The sequence below is a fragment of the Erpetoichthys calabaricus genome, chromosome 13 (genome assembly GCF_900747795.2).
Source record: "Erpetoichthys calabaricus chromosome 13, fErpCal1.3, whole genome shotgun sequence".
In the NCBI taxonomy this organism is placed as follows: Eukaryota; Metazoa; Chordata; class Cladistia; order Polypteriformes; family Polypteridae; genus Erpetoichthys; species Erpetoichthys calabaricus.
In genome coordinates, this window is record NC_041406.2 from 66,968,670 (window position 1) to 66,984,661 (window position 15,992).

General features: G+C 37.6%; 1 protein-coding gene across 7 annotated transcripts in view; it reads right to left on the reverse strand.

Annotated features, from left to right (window-relative positions):
* The window catches only part of akap9 (A kinase (PRKA) anchor protein 9), a 268,377-nt gene that overhangs the window by 38,575 nt on the left and 213,810 nt on the right, over positions 1-15,992 (reverse strand). For all 7 annotated transcript variants that reach the window (XM_051936181.1, XM_051936179.1, XM_051936183.1 and 4 more), the window contains 3 exons: positions 7,813-8,310; positions 7,651-7,708; positions 6,623-6,756 (listed from right to left, as the gene is read on the reverse strand). In XM_051936181.1, the coding sequence (XP_051792141.1) occupies positions 6,623-6,756; positions 7,651-7,708; positions 7,813-8,310 (690 nt within the window). The remainder of the gene's footprint in view (positions 1-6,622; positions 6,757-7,650; positions 7,709-7,812; positions 8,311-15,992) is intronic.

Sequence of the window (15,992 nt, forward strand, 5' to 3'; positions counted from 1 at the left end):
ATGCAGATAATACAGCAATTAGGTTTATTATAGTGTAACACAAATACTGAGTACATTTGTACAAGCTATACTTGCTGAGCAACCTTACTTAATTTTTTTCCTCTTACTTTTATTTCTAAATAAGTGACTCTTTTACAGTTAACTTACTAGAGTAGTAAGAAAGTGAACTAGGGTCGAATGGATTGCGTGCACATGCACACTTCTCCCTGTATAATCTCTATCAAGATAAATTTGAAACAGCAAACTAATCTTTAATAGACATTACAAGAATGTTTCTTTGTTTTAAGAGAGACAAGTTAACACATTTGGCAATATTTTCCAACAGGACAGTTTATGGAAATTTTACAGCACAGTCTATTCAAGATATCTCAATGAAAATTAAACTTTCCCAATAAAACTTCTATGAAGTATGCCACATGTCAACAAAACTGGTCTACTGGTAATAAGAGTTTTTTCATACAGACAGACATGGTAACAGCAATACATCCTTCTTACATTACATGTGAATCAAAATAGCAATGGAGAAATGCTTCTAATTAACAAGATGATTTCAGCAATTGAAGAACTCAATGATGCCTGTATTGTTTTCAATTGATCCAACTTTGACTATATGAAAAAAAGTTAGCAGAAAGGAACTGGGGCATATACAACTTATTCAAAAGAGGTCTGTAAAACAGATACACTGCCACATGATCTATGTGACAAATGGATGCTGGCCAGTCCTAACCATTCTACACTGTTCAAAGGTGTGACAGATTTCCAAAACATACAAAGCAGGTGAGTGTGTGCTAATCCATGTTAAAGGAGGTCTAAAAAGTCTGCAAACTACATCAGGTGAGGATTCATTTCCTCTGGCAGAAAAGGGTAACTCACTAATAATGTATCTTATCAAAGAGAGTACTGCACTTTGGCTTAAAGCAGTACCTGTGCTGTGTCATGAGACAGAGAAACTGAAACGGCATGAAGAAAAGTACTGTAGAATCTATATTATAGTTAAAAGCACCAACTGTACATAAAATTGACAATGTAACCTGTGAGGGAATGCCGCTGTTCTGAATATCTCTATTTGAAAGTGAATGTATCACAAACCTTGGTTGAAAAAAAAATAAAAAATAAAAATGATACATATATATATATATATACATACACATAAGGGGGCTCTGCCCCCTGCTCGCTTCGCTCGCCTACCCCCGGTGTTGGGTAACCCAAGATACATTGATGAATGTATGCGATATGTGCCTGGTTTGCTTGCGGCATTTCAGACGCATGCTGTAGGCGCCTGCGTTCATTGATTATGTCCAGGGGAGCTCGTGTTTGTATCTCCGTCAGTTGTGGTCTTTCGTTTTGAACCCGTGCCTGCTTTGCTTCCGCAGTTTCTGACGCGCGTTGTAGGCGTCTATGTACATTGTATTTGTTCATGCGGAGCTGTTTGGTTTTGGAGCCGAGACAGTTTTGCTTGCGCGGTTTCAGACGCGCGTTGTAGGCGCCTATGTCTATTGTTTTTATCCATGCGGGCTCGCTTTTGTAGCTCCGTTAGTTGAGCTGGATCGTTTTGGAGCCGTGACCGTGACTCCATTAGTTATCCGTTGTCTACCGTTAGTAATATGGGTAATTGCACTTACTGTTAATACGGAGCGTTTTCTGTGGTTGTACCATTAATAATACATCACTGTAATGTGATTCACATATGTTATATGGTTTGCACGTGTGAGGATGCCGTACGTTTAATACGGAGAGTTCGTTTATTCTCATTACCCGGACCATGCTGTGTAGTGTGGACGTTTAGTTCAGAAGCGTGTTATAGGCGCCTGGGCCTTTTGTACTTTCTTGCGCCTTCCATACTATTTTTGTGGACCTTTGCGGACGCCGTAGTGTCTTACGTGTGACTCTGGGGTGCAGTGCAGAATCCTCTTTTCTGTGTGGCTGTGTCATTAGTCGTTAGCTATGGGTGCGTTGTTGCTTCATGTCCTATTCAGAAGCGCGTTGTAGGCGCCTGCGCCTTTCGTACTTTCCCACACCTTCCGTACTCTCTTTGTGGAAATGTGGGGCCTCCGTAGCCTCTTCCGTTTGACTCTGGGGTGCAGCGCAGAATCCTCTTTTTTGTGTGGCTGTGTCGTTAGTCGTTAGCTATGGGCGCGTTGTTGCTTCATTTCTCATTCACGTTAGTTGAGCTCTTTCGTTTTTGGGCCGTGACTCCTTCGTTCACGGTGGATAAGACCTCGCTTGTGGTTTATGAGACGTGCGCTGTAGGCGCCTGAGCAGTATGTCTCATGGTCCCATCGCCATGTACCTGCATCCATATCCGGTTTATTCTCGGTTAGTAATATGGATATATATATATTATATATATATATTATATATATATATATATATATCTATATGGTATGAGGCAATGAAGTGACTTGAGCCTAATCACCTACAACAGGAAAATCAGGACTGCCAAAATAAGAAGGCATATTGGATGATGACAAAACAGTAGATTCATAAAGAGTTCCTTTCATGTTAGTACTATGTAACTGCCTTTTATACTCACTAGCCTCAAAAGAGTTTAATCAGTATTTTACCCTTAAAATGTCATGGAAAATTTAACGCCTATCATTTAGATAAAGCATATTAAAGTCAGTAATAGAAATGATAAAATTCACTGTGACACATAATTTACTCTCTTTTGGACAAGATTGCTACTTGCAACAAATGGGGACTGCAATGGGCTGTCGGTTTGCACTTCACTATGCAAACCTATTTATGGCAAAATTGGAGGAAGATTTCATGTCAATGTGCATCGTAAAACCAATGTTGTATCTCCGTTACATAGATGACATCTTCATAATATGGACTGTCAGTGAGAAGGACCTCCTCCATTTTCATAATGAACATAATTCTTTTCACCCCAACATAAAGCTGAAGCTGAATTACTCAAAAACAGAAGTTAGCTTCCTTGACACCACCGTTCAACTGAAAGAGAACACCCTTGTAACTTATGTTTTTCACAAACCAACAGACAGACGGACCTACCTAAGAAGTGATAGCTTCCACCCCAAGCATATAAGGCGCTCCATTATTTTCAGCCAAGCAATATGGTACAATCGTATTTGCTCAGACCCGAAAGACCGGGATAAACAACTGCAGGAGCTCAGACAAGATTTAATCAGACAAGGTTATACCCCCAAAACAACAGACACTCAAATAAAAAGAGCTACTGCCATACCCAGAGACAACCTTCTGGAATATAAAAACAAAGACAACAAGAACCGTATCCCCCTTGTTGTCACCTACAACCCACATCTTGAAACACTTCAAAAAATTATAAAAGAACTTCAGCCAATGCTAAACAATGACCAAACACTGAAAAATGTATTTCCTGAACCTCCCCTTCTGGCATACAACCACCAAACCTTCAGCAACTAATTGTCCGAAGCTCCCTAACAGAACCAACAGAAAATGGCACATTTCCATGCCTACAGAAAAGATGCAAAACATGTGCCCATATTTACAGTATGATACAGACCGTAAAGTTATACCACACTGCCGACTTGAACATCACATAAAGGGATCATTTTCCTGCAGATCATCTAATGTAGTCTACCTAATTCTCTGCATGAAATGTCCTGACACTGCACTCTATGTGGGAGAAACTGGACAAACACTCTGCCAGAGAATAAATTTACACAGGTTCCACATTAAACGTGGCAACACAGATGTTCCTGTAGCGGCCCACTTCAACAGCCATGGACACTGTGAGAGGGACTTTAAAGTCACAGTGCTTATGGGCAACTTCAAAACAGAGCAAGAGAGAAAAGAATGGGAAGTTAAACTCATGCTAAAATTTAATACATTACAACATGGCTTGAATAAAGACAAGAGTTTTATGGCCAGATATGAGGACTGTTTACATCTCTCAGAATGACAGACAACCTGTCTACAGATCCACATTGTTTTGAAAAACTCATTACAAACTTCAAAAGACTTTGTTAGACAGTTATCTTATCCAAAGATCTTGACCATACATTGTTCTTCCCTCTCTTGTTAAATTAACCATAGCCTGAATGAATCCATTAATTTTTTACATTTAAGATTTCTCATTTAAAGATTTACCAATGTTGTTTCTTGTCCTAGAGTGTGTATATAAACACAGGGAACTCGAGTTTCTGTATTACATCTTGCCTGAAGAAGGGGCCTGAGTTGCCTCGAAAGCTTGCATATTGTAATCTTTTTAGTTAGCCAATAAAAGGTGTCATTTTGCTTGGCTTTTCTCTATGATCAATCAACAAATGGTATGTTTACAGTATACAGTGCCCTTCATAATGTTTATCCCTCTGCTCCACAGTTAAAAATTACAAATCATACAATTCAGATATGATTAAAGTGCACATTACAGACTTTTACTTTAAGGGTATTTACATACACTTCAGTCACACAATGTAGAAATTACACTTTTCTGCATATTTCCCCCATAGACAAGACCTGGTACCATCTCCTCTGGTGATGCTCTGCCAATCCCCTAATGCAGCCATCTTCAGCTCATGCTTGTTCCTGTGCTTGTCCCATTAAGTTTTCTCTTCAGCATTTAGAAGTCATGCTCAATTGGAATTCAACGGGGTGACTTGCTTGGCCATTCAAGAATTTTCCATTATTTAGCTCTGAAAAACTCCTGTGTTGCATTAGTATGTTTGAGATCATTACCAAGAAGCACTGTCCTGTGATTTTGGAGGCATTTACTGGTATCTGAGCAGATAAGCACATATACACCTCAGAATTTATTGGGTAACTGCTGACAGCAGTTATATCATTAAAGAAGATAAGCATTCCAGAACCTGTAGCAGCCATACATGCGCAAGCCATAACACCTCCATCATTGTGCTCAAAAGATGAGGTGGTATACTTTGGATCTTGGGCAGTTTTCATCTCCATACATTGATCTTGCCATCACTCTGATACAGGCTCATCTTTGTCTTCTCTGTCCAGAATTCAGCAGGCACATTTAGGTACATTTTCACAAACAATGAATACAAACAGTAATCTGGCCATACCGTTTAGTGGCTAACTAGTAGTTTGCATCTTGCAGTGTGACCTCTATAATATTGCTCATGAAGTTTTTTGAGGAAATTTGTCAGAATACACATCTGTCTCCTGAAGAATGTTTCTGATCTGTTGGACAGGCGTTTGGGGATTTTTCTTTACCACAGTGAGGATTATTCTGTCATCAGTAGTGGAGGCCTTCCTTGACCTACCAGTGTTCTTTCTTGATATTCCAGAAGGTTGATTTCGGTAATCCTAAGGTTCTCTTGATATCTAAAATGGTTGCATTCCTGTTTATCAGCCTTATAATGGCTTCTTTGACTTTCCTCAGCACAGCTCTTGTCCTCATGTTGAACAATGGCAGCTGTAGACCCCAAAGGGTAGAAGTACAGTAAGCCTAGTTATCGTATGACTGTACTAATGAGGCAATGAAACACACCTGAGTAATCACAAACACCCGTGCCCTGAAATGGGGGGCATATATATAAAAAAAATTATCATTTCTAGATGGTGTGATCGAAGTGTATGCAAATACCCTTAAAGTATGCAATTTGCACTTTAATCATGTCCGAATTGTTTGATTTGTAATTTTAAACTTTGGAGAACTAGGGTAAATCAAGGAGAAATGTGTCTTTGTCCCAAACATTATGGATGGCACTGTATAACAAAGACTGGGGAATGAAGAAAGTCTAACAGAGATGTTTTTGAGTAAGTTGCTCAGTGGCTCAAGGATTTTACTTTGCATTCTGCTCTGATGTTTATCTTTCAAAATATTATATGCTATTGAAGTGTTTATAAATAATCCCTTAACGTGTTTGGAATTTCACTAAATTCTTATTCACTTTAATCTTTTGTTTCTGCCCAAACTACAGGTATACCAAGTAGAAAATACAGAATATATCTTGGTGCTTTTTCAGATCAGTAACATATTGTAGCAGTTTTCATTTTGCCACTTAAAAAAAGTTAAAAAATAAAAAAAAACGTCTTCACAATTCTTGCCTTTGCTAAGGAAAAACATACTCACTGCAGATTTGTTAAGGCTGAGATGGCTGATTATCTAGGAGTATTTAATGCATAATCAAGAACAAAAGTAAATTACTGTTATTTTGTGAAGGTCTGTTTGTCTATCATAAGTGTTGATCACCATGTATGTTTGATTTTTTTTCTTTTTTAATTCCAAACATGCCAACAATACAAAAACCTCTGAAATATTCAAAAATATCCAAAGAAAAGTAAAGACAACAGAGTTCATCTATCTGTTTACTAAATCCATGTAATCTAAATCAAAGACATGAAAAGACAGATTATTTTAAGAGAACGGAGTACAGGTCAAGAGGCAAACCAGCCCGAGACAGTACAGCAAACCATCACAAACCATGTTTACACGCCTCAAAACACACTCAAATTAGAATAACCAATCAACCTTACAGACATGTTTATATTTTGGGAGTTAAAACAGGTGCACACAAGGGGAACAAAACCCATGCAGACATGGGAAGAAATATGATGATTGAAAATTGTTAAATCAAGAATGGCATAATTTTACTTTAACAAAATTCTTGCTTTCCTAGATATGGATGTTGATAATCTTTACAAAACCTACCTTAATTCTCTCTGGCAACACGTCAGATGAAAATACTTCATTCTCCCTCCATTCCTCTTCTGGTATGGTTCTGTACTCCTGTCTTTGAGGTTCTGAGGTCAAATATAATCGCTGGCTCAGGTCTGAGCCACTGTCTAGGATTTAAATACAGTATAAGTGGATATTGATAATGAAGTAAGTACTATTCTACTGACAGGAAAAAGAAAAACAACATTATCTACAAAATTTGAAACTTAGATTTGCTCTTTAAATCAGGCTCTATATCAGGTATCAGTCCACTGCAGGGTACAAATACAAACAGCCATGCTCAAATGGGGCCAATTCAGACAAACTAATTAACCTATCTTGCTCATCATAGTGATGTGGTAGAAAGAAAAGGCAAATGTGCAGACTCTCCCTTAGATAATGACTAGTACAAATTCAGACTCATGACTCTAGAGTGGAAAGGTCGCAGTTAACAACACTGTGCTACTATGCCATTTGAATTAATAATAAGCATAATTTTCTTAGCAAGAGCAGGGAACCTGTACATAAAGCATACTGGGCAATATTGATGTAATTGAAAAGAAATAAAATATATTATTTACCAAAAAAACAAAACCTGAATGTAGTGGATAACTACTCAGAAGTACAAATAGTCATCTAATTAAAAATGTAACTGACTCAACATCACCATAACATCACTCAAAAGAAAAAATTAGAAAACATTTGGAAAAATTGAAAACAATGGGTCTGTTTTTAGAAAAAAGGTGAGGCACTATGAATTGGACTAATGAGAAAGACTTCAACAGCTGATTAAAAAGGTAAAAAAATAAGATACAACTCAGCCTACAAAGTGAGATCAAGTGCATTTTTGACTTTTGGTTAATGTTTCTACTCACTTTACCAAACAGAGCAAACTTGGACTTTATTAATGCCAATATACAGACTGACAAGTAAACCTGTGCATACATAATTTTACGATACACTTAATGCATAAATACCTAATAAAACAGTGAACCACAGCCAGTAAATAGTTTTTAACTTACCGCTGGCATATTCATCCTTACATTCAGATGAACTATGAAAACCAGACGCAAAGACAGCCTAAATCAAAAATTACCAACTAGGTTAGTTTCAGAATTTCTCTTTCAAACATTTTTTTTTATTCATTTACTACAGCTTTAAGCAAATCATTTAGGAAAACATACCTCTGTGGAGTTCATTTTTGCTACCATATTATTTAAAGCCTTGCACTCCTCCCTAAGAATGTGAGAATCCCTCTTCAAACTTTCACTTTCACAAATGTGCCTAGTCTCCATATCCATGATTTCAGCAGCATGGAGCTCTTGCATTTGACCAATTTTTTCAGTGTAACTTCGTATCATTTCAGCAATCTCCTCTGAAGAGTCATTTTGGTCCTTGAAATCAATTTGGACTTCAGAATCTTTCAGTATAGCATGTTCAAGCACAGAATTGTCACCGAAAGTTACAGCCTCATCGGTTTGTGATGAAGCATTTATTCTGGGGAGTGAAGACTTATCTTTGAAAAAGGTGAGATTACTTTCATTTTCAGGCTTTTGTTTTTCATCAAGTGATGTGCCAACTGATTTTAAAATCTCAGAATCCAGCTGTTCCTGGGCCTCTGCTAAAGAATTTTTCAACTGTTGACGTTCTTCTTGTAGTTGCTTTATTGTAATCTCCCTCACCTAAAGTAAAATAAAATATTGTTCAACATTACGTGTATTTCTTTTTTTTTTTATTATATTTTATTAATTTTTATTGTAATCATTCCATACAAACAGATCAATTTATAACCAAACAAATTAAAAACAAATCAAACCCCACCCCTGAGAAGGAGAGTTTAGCTAAAGGAGAATTGCTTACGGCTTTTTAATAAGACAACATTAAGCAAAGGAAAGGGAGAAATAAATATATATGTAAATAAGAGATAGAGAAGGGAGTTAAATGTGGTAATGGTTATTTCTCTTATTCTAAAATAATATTGATCACATCCTGCCAGGTTTTGAAAAAATTTTGTACAGATCCTCTGACTGAGAATTTGATTTTTTCCAATTTCAAATAATATAAAACATCAGTTTCCCACTGACTTATCAGAGGAGAGTTAGGATTCTTCCAATTTAACAGAATGAGTCTGCGTGCCAAAAGTGTAGTGAATGCAATCACCATTTGCTTGTCCTTTTCCACTTCAAATCCATCTGGAAGAACACCAAACACAGCTGTTAATGGGTTAGGAGGGATTGTGACCCCAAGGCTGTCTGAAAGGCACTTAAAAATTTTTGTCCAAAATGATGTTAATTTGGTGCAGACCCCAGAACATGTGACCCAGTGAGGCAGGAGCTTGGTTGCAGCGTTCGCAGGTTGGATCTTGCCCTGGAAACATTTTGGACAGTTTTAAGCGAGAGAGATGAGCTCGATATATAACTTTTAGTTGAATAATTCTGCGCTTTGCGCATATGGAGCTCGAGTGAATTCTCTGCTTTGCTACCTTCCACTCGTTTTCTGATATATTGATTAAGAGATCTTCTTCCCAATGTCCTCTTGGATCTTTGAAAGGTAGGGACTCTAGTAGGATTTTATATAATGCGGAAATGGTGTTTAATTCCTCGGCATTGAGCAGTATTTTTTCCAGCATTGTGGAGGGTGCAAGGTGGGGAAAATCGGGCAATTTCTGTTTAACAAAATTTCTAATTTGAAGATAGTGAAAGAAATGTGTAGCTGGGAGGTTGAATTTTGAACATAATTGTTCAAAAGATGCAAATATGTTGCCTATATAAAGATCTCTGAGCATTTTAATCCCAAAACTTTTCCAGGTATTAAAAACTGGATATGTTTGCGAGGGTTGAAAGAGGTGGTTTTCTTGCAGAGGTGCCACCGATAAAAGATTTTCCATCTTAAAATGCTTTCTAATTTGGTTCCATATTCTAAGTGAGTGAAGCACAATTGGGTTATTAGTATATTTGCGATAACTTGCATTTATTGGAGAGCAGAGCAGGGAGTATAAAGAAGTACTACAGGAATTTATTTCTATTGCGGACCAAGCCTGTGTATGTTCATTTATTTGTGTCCAGGTTTTTATGGCTTGTATGTTTGCTGCCCAGTAATAAAACTGAAAAATAGGTAGAGCCATGCCACCTTCTGCCTGAGGTCTTTGTAGGGTTGCTCTTCGGATACGTGGGTGTTTTGAGTTCCAAATGAATGAGGTTATTGTTGAATCTAACTGTTTAAAAAACAATTTATTGATATATATTGGAATGTTTTGAAATAAAAAAAGAAGTTTAGGAAGGATATTCATCTTAACAGTGTTAATTCTTCCAGCTAGAGTGAGATGAAGGGTTGACCATCTATCGAGGTCTTGCTTAATTTTTTCCATACAGACGGCAAACTTTTGTTGATAAAGAGCTTTAGGTTTACTTGTGATAATTACCCCTAGGTATTTAAACTGATCTGCTATGGTAAAAGGTAGGGTGTCCAATCTGATATGATATGCTTGTGAATTCACTGGAAAGAGTATACTTTTATTCAAATTAATTTTAAGACCAGAAATCTTTTGAAATTCTGTTAGTGCTGTTAGAACTGCAGGGACAGTGTTTTCTGGGTCTGAAATATATAAAACCATATCAACTGCATATAGAGAAATTTTCTGTTCCAGTCCTTCTCTGACAATCCCCTTTATCTGATAAGAATTTCGGCAGTGAACCGCCAGTGGTTCAATGGCGATTGCAAACAGCAGTGGTGACAAGGGACATCCTTGTCTGGTGCCACGTTCTAGCTTAAAGTAGTCTGAGTAAATGTTATTAATACAAACTGAAGCTTCTGGATTGGTATACAGTAGTTTGATCCATGCACAAATATTCGGGCCAAACCCAAATTTCTCCAATGCAGTGAAAAGGTAGTTCCATTCAATCATATCAAATGCTTTTTCTGCGTCTAATGATAGTAATATCTCTGGGGTGTTTGATTTTGCTGGTGAATATATAACATTAAACAAGCGTCGGAGATTGGAAGATAGATGTCGGCCTTTAATAAATTCAGTTTGACCCTGTGATATTACAGAGGGCAGCACTTTCTCCATCCTTCTAGCTAGAATTTTTGAGAGTATCTTAACATCATTATTCAGGAGTGAAATTGGTCTGTATGATGCATATTGTAACAAGTCCTTATTTTGTTTAGGAAAGACGGTGATTAATGCTTGTCGAAATGTTTGAGGTAGTATTTGGTTGTCTCTAGCTTCTATAAATGTTGCCAATAAGAGGGGAGCTAGCTGAGTGGAGAATTTCTTATAAAATTCTACAGGGTAACCATCAGGGCCTGCTGATTTCCCGCTTTGTAATGACATTACGTGTATTTCAAAAAAATAAAAAATAATCCTAGCAAAAGAGCTTTGAAATATATACAATTACTAAAAATAGATAAATATAATCTAGCAAACTAATAACATACAATTAAAAATAAGGTTATTATTGTAGACAAAAACTAAAATGATAAACTATTAATAAGTACTTTTTAGTAAACTGAAATAAAAAAATTAACGATGAAAAATTAAAACTTAACAAAAGTTCTAAGGTGGCTAAAATACAGTTAGGTCCATAAATATTAGGACAGAGACAACTTTTTTTTAATTTTGGTTCTGTACATTACCACAATCAATTTTAAATGAAACAACTCAGATGCAGTTGAAGTGCAGACTTTCAGCTTTAATTCAGTGGGATGAAAAAAACAATTGCATAAAAATGTGAGGCAACTAAAGCATTTTTTTAACATAATCCCTTCATTTCAGGGGCTCAAAAGTAATTGGACAAATTAAATAACTGGAAATAAAATGTTCATTTCTAATACTTGGTTGAAAACCGTTTGCTGGCAATGACAGCCTGAAGTCTTGAACGCATGGACATCAGCAGATGCTGGGTTTCCTACTTTTCAATGCTCTGCCAGGCCTTTACTGCAGCGGCTTTCAATTGCTGTTTGTTTGTGGGCCTTTCTGTCTGAAGTTCAGTCTTCAACAAGTGAAATGCATGCTCAATTGGGTTGAGATCAGGTGACTGACTTGGCCATTCAAGAATTTTCCACTTCTTTACTTTAATAAACTCCTGGGTTGCTTTGGCTGTATGTTTTGGGTCATTGTCCATCTGTATCATGAAACGCCGCCCAATCAATTTGACTGCATTTAGCTGGATTTGAGCAGGCAGTATGTCTCTGAACACCTCAGAATTCATTTGGCTGCTTCTGTCCTGTGTCACATCATCAATAAACACTAGTGTCCCAGTGACACTGGCAGCCACGCACGCCCAAGCCATCACACTGCCTCCGCCGTGTTTTACAGATGATGTGGTATGCTTTGGATAATGAGCTGTTCCACGCCTTCTCCATACTTTTTTCTTGCCATCATTCTGGTAGAGGTTGATCTTGGTTTCATCTGTCCAAAGAATGTTTTTCCAGAACTGTGCTGGCTTTTTTAGATGTTCTTTAGCAAAGTCCAATCTAGCCTTTCTATTCTTGAGGCTTATGAGTAGCTTGCACCTTGCAGTGCACCCTCTGTATTTACTTTCATGCATGAAAGTTGACTTGGATATTGTAATAATATAATAATAACAATACCCTGCCTGTGTCTTGTGTGTGTTTTTCTTAATCAAAGAGATTCTCTTACACAGGCGGAAGAACCGAGCAGAAGCACCGAGCAGCGGCGTCTCCCACAGGCACGTAACCCTTCGCAAACACCCGAGCAAGTTCATCGGAAGTAAAGCCGGCAGCTGACCAGAAGAAATAACCAGCAGTGAGAAACTTGAAGCCGACGGTCTCTGAAGCAGAAAGCACTTAAGTAAACTACAGAAAACGGAGAAGATGACATCAATACTAAACGTAAGTTCTATCTGCTCTCTGCCCGTTGAGGGCACGTTTATATGTTGTGTGTCCTGCAGCATGTACAGTTCAGGTTTTCCGGCCGACATTGTAGACAGCTTCACCTGCCAAAAGTGTTTAGTTAATTTAGAGTTGGTCGGGAAAACATGCGAATTGGAGGACCGCGTTAGGAATCTGATAGCGATTAGGCAAACCGAAAATTAGATCGACTCGGTTTGTTTAGACCAATTCGGCTACATCTGATTCGGCTTCAGTCTCTCCTGGCCCCACTGTAGTCAGTGCATGGCCAAAGTCAGCAGCACCAATTCAGCCACAGGGCGAGTGGGTAACAGTAAGACGGGGGTCTAAGAATCCAAAATGTAGTCCCCCGGCACCTAGGTCACCAATTCGGACCCAGAACAGATTCTCAGCACTCCGCAGACGCGCCTGTGGAAACTGAGAATAAGAAAGTGCTCATAATTGGCGATTCCATAGTGCGGAATGTTAGAATTCCAAACTATGTTAAACCAGCAGTTCATGTTAAGTGCCTCGCAGGGGCCAAGATTTCTGGCATAGAGGCCGCATTGGACCGTGTCGCCGACGATGAAGTATCCACCTTATTGCTGCATGTCGGCACTAATGATATTTATTCACAGCAATCTGAGGTATTAAAGAGGAACTTCATCTCTCTTTGCAACAAAGCTAAAAGAAAATGTCGGAATTTAGTTGTATCTGGCCCCTTACCAAGATTATATAGAGGGGATGTGATTTATAGCAGATTGCATTCCCTTCACTGCTGGCTAGAAACCTGGTGTGCAAACAAAAGCATAGCGTTTGTGAACAATTGGGATGATTTTTGGGAAAGGCCTGGATTTTTCAGAAGAGATGGTCTTCATCCTAACTGGAGGAGATCTTATGTATTATCCCAAAATATGGCAGCAAAACTGCTGGTTGACTGATTAGAGCACCATCCAGGCCGCAGTCATGTGATCTTAAATCACAGGCTGTTGTTTATCCCACCTGTTTACTTTCCTGAAGCTGTTACCCATAATCCTTGTCTTGGGGCATCCAGTAAATTTAGTCTTGATACAAACCTTAAATTAATTGATAACCAAAAAATAAGGTGTATAATTAGACCAAGGGATAAAACCAGACCCTCCACCAGGGGCATCTGTAATAGAAATTTACTACAAATTAAAACAAAAAGTATATCACCAATTCAGAAAGAAGCATACAGTTTTAAATGCTGCTTATTGAACATTCGCTCTCTTGGCACTAAAGCTGTTTTGGTAAATGATATTATATTAAGTACAAAATCTGATCTGTGTCTTCTCACCGAAACCTGGCTTAGTAAATGTGACACTGTCCCCCTAGCTGAGGCATCACCAGATGGATACTCGTTCCTTCATAAGTCTAGAGATTCAGGTCGAGGAGGGGGCCTTGGAATAATTCATTGTAACAAATGCAAATCACTTCTAAAAATTTAGGCAACTTTACATCCTTTGAAGCATTCATTTTAAATATTAAAACAGATTCCAACACAATTATAGTGCTAGTCTATAGACCACCTGGGCTGTATTCATTGTTCATGTCTGAATTTAGCAACCTTTTATCTGACTTGGCTATAATTATGATCACGTAGTACTGATGGAGATTTTAATGTACACATTGATTGTGGAAACTGACACTTTTAGCAAATGTTTTACTTATTTGTTAAATTCAGTAGGATTTTGTCAGAATGTCAAAGGTCCAACTCATAATCATAACCACACATTAGATTTAATTATAACTTACAAAGTTGAAATTCACAATTTAATTATTACTCCATTAAATGAAGTTATTTTCTGATCACTACTTAATTACATTTGATTTGGTCCTGCCCTTGCCAAACACACTCCCAGATTAAAACAAAGACAGTGCGACATCTAGATTGTAATTCTGCTTCAAAATTTATAGATAGAAGTCGAGTGTAATTGTGGAAAACCATTTAGATCAGTTAACATCAAATGTAAACGCGGAAAACAATTTAGATGAGCTAACATCACATTATAATGTGACCTAGAGAGATGCTCTGGACACAGTGGCTCCCCTTAAAACAAAAGTGATCAAAGCACATAGAAACTCTCCCTGGTTTAATGAAAACACTCGAGCTCTTAAATTAGAGTGTCGAAAACTGGAGTGCAGATGGAGAACAACAAAGCTACATGTCTTTCAAATTGCATGGACAGAGAGTGTTAATAAATATAAAAAAGCCCTCTTTAAAGCTCGGTCAGAATATTATTCTATACATTAATAGATAGCAATAATAAAAATCCTCGGGTACTGTTTAGAACAGTGGCTAAATTAACAAATGGAAATTCAGATCAACAGTGCAAAATACCAACAGACATTAGCAGTACAGACTTTATTAACTTCTTCAATGAGAAAATTAAAAATATAAGATCCCAGATCTCTGCATCACAGTACAAACCAAATACTAGCTTAGCAGACCCTGTCTCACATTGCACTCAGCACTTTAGTAATTTTAATCCTGTAACTGAGCAGGAAGTCTTAAGTTTAATTCTAAAATGAAGCCCACTACTTGTTCCCTAGATCCAGTGCCAACAAAACTAGTAAAAAGTGCAATGGATGTTCTTGCAGCGCCTATCCTAAACATTATCAATAGTTCATTATTGCATGGCACAGTACCAGATACACTAAAAGTGTCAGTCATTAAACCATTACTTAAAAAGTCAGACCTTGACCCACACATACTAATAATTATAGGCCTATTTCAAATTTACCGTTTCTCTCTAAAATACTAGAAAAAGTAGTCGCCAGTCAGCTTCAGACACACCTTATGCATTACAATTTATTTGAGAAATTCCAGTCTGGTTTTCGCACTGGTCATAGTACAGAAACGGCACTAACACGGGTTGTAAATGACATTCTGATATCCTCTGATGAAGGAAACTCATCTGTAATTATGTTGTTGGACTTAAGTGCAGCATTTGACACCATCGACCATTCTATTTTACTGCACAGGCTAGAAAATGATGTTGGGCTTACAGGCACCGTGCTCGCTTGGTTTAGTTCTTACTTATCAAATCGATTCCAATATGTACAGAAATGTGCTGACAGTACTCCATCATTATACACAGAAGTTCAATATGGTGTCCCGCAGGGCTCAGTACTGGGACCTTTACTGTTTTCACTGTACATGCTTCCACTGGGATCTATCATTAGGAAACATAATGTTAATTTTCACTCGTATGCAGATGACACCCAGTTATACCTTTCATTTAAATCAAATGAAGTTTCTCCAATGTGGTCTTTAATTAGTTGTGTTAGTGAATTAAAGGAGTGGATGAATAAGAACTACTTGTCTTTAAATACAGATAAAACAGAGATGTTAATTGTTGGAGGGAATGATGCTGATCACAATAATATTTTGTCATCATTTAACTCAGTGGGAATCCCAGTCAATTTTACTGAATCAGCCCGCAATCTAGGAGTTATCTTTGACTCTAGCATGTCATTTAAAGCGCATATT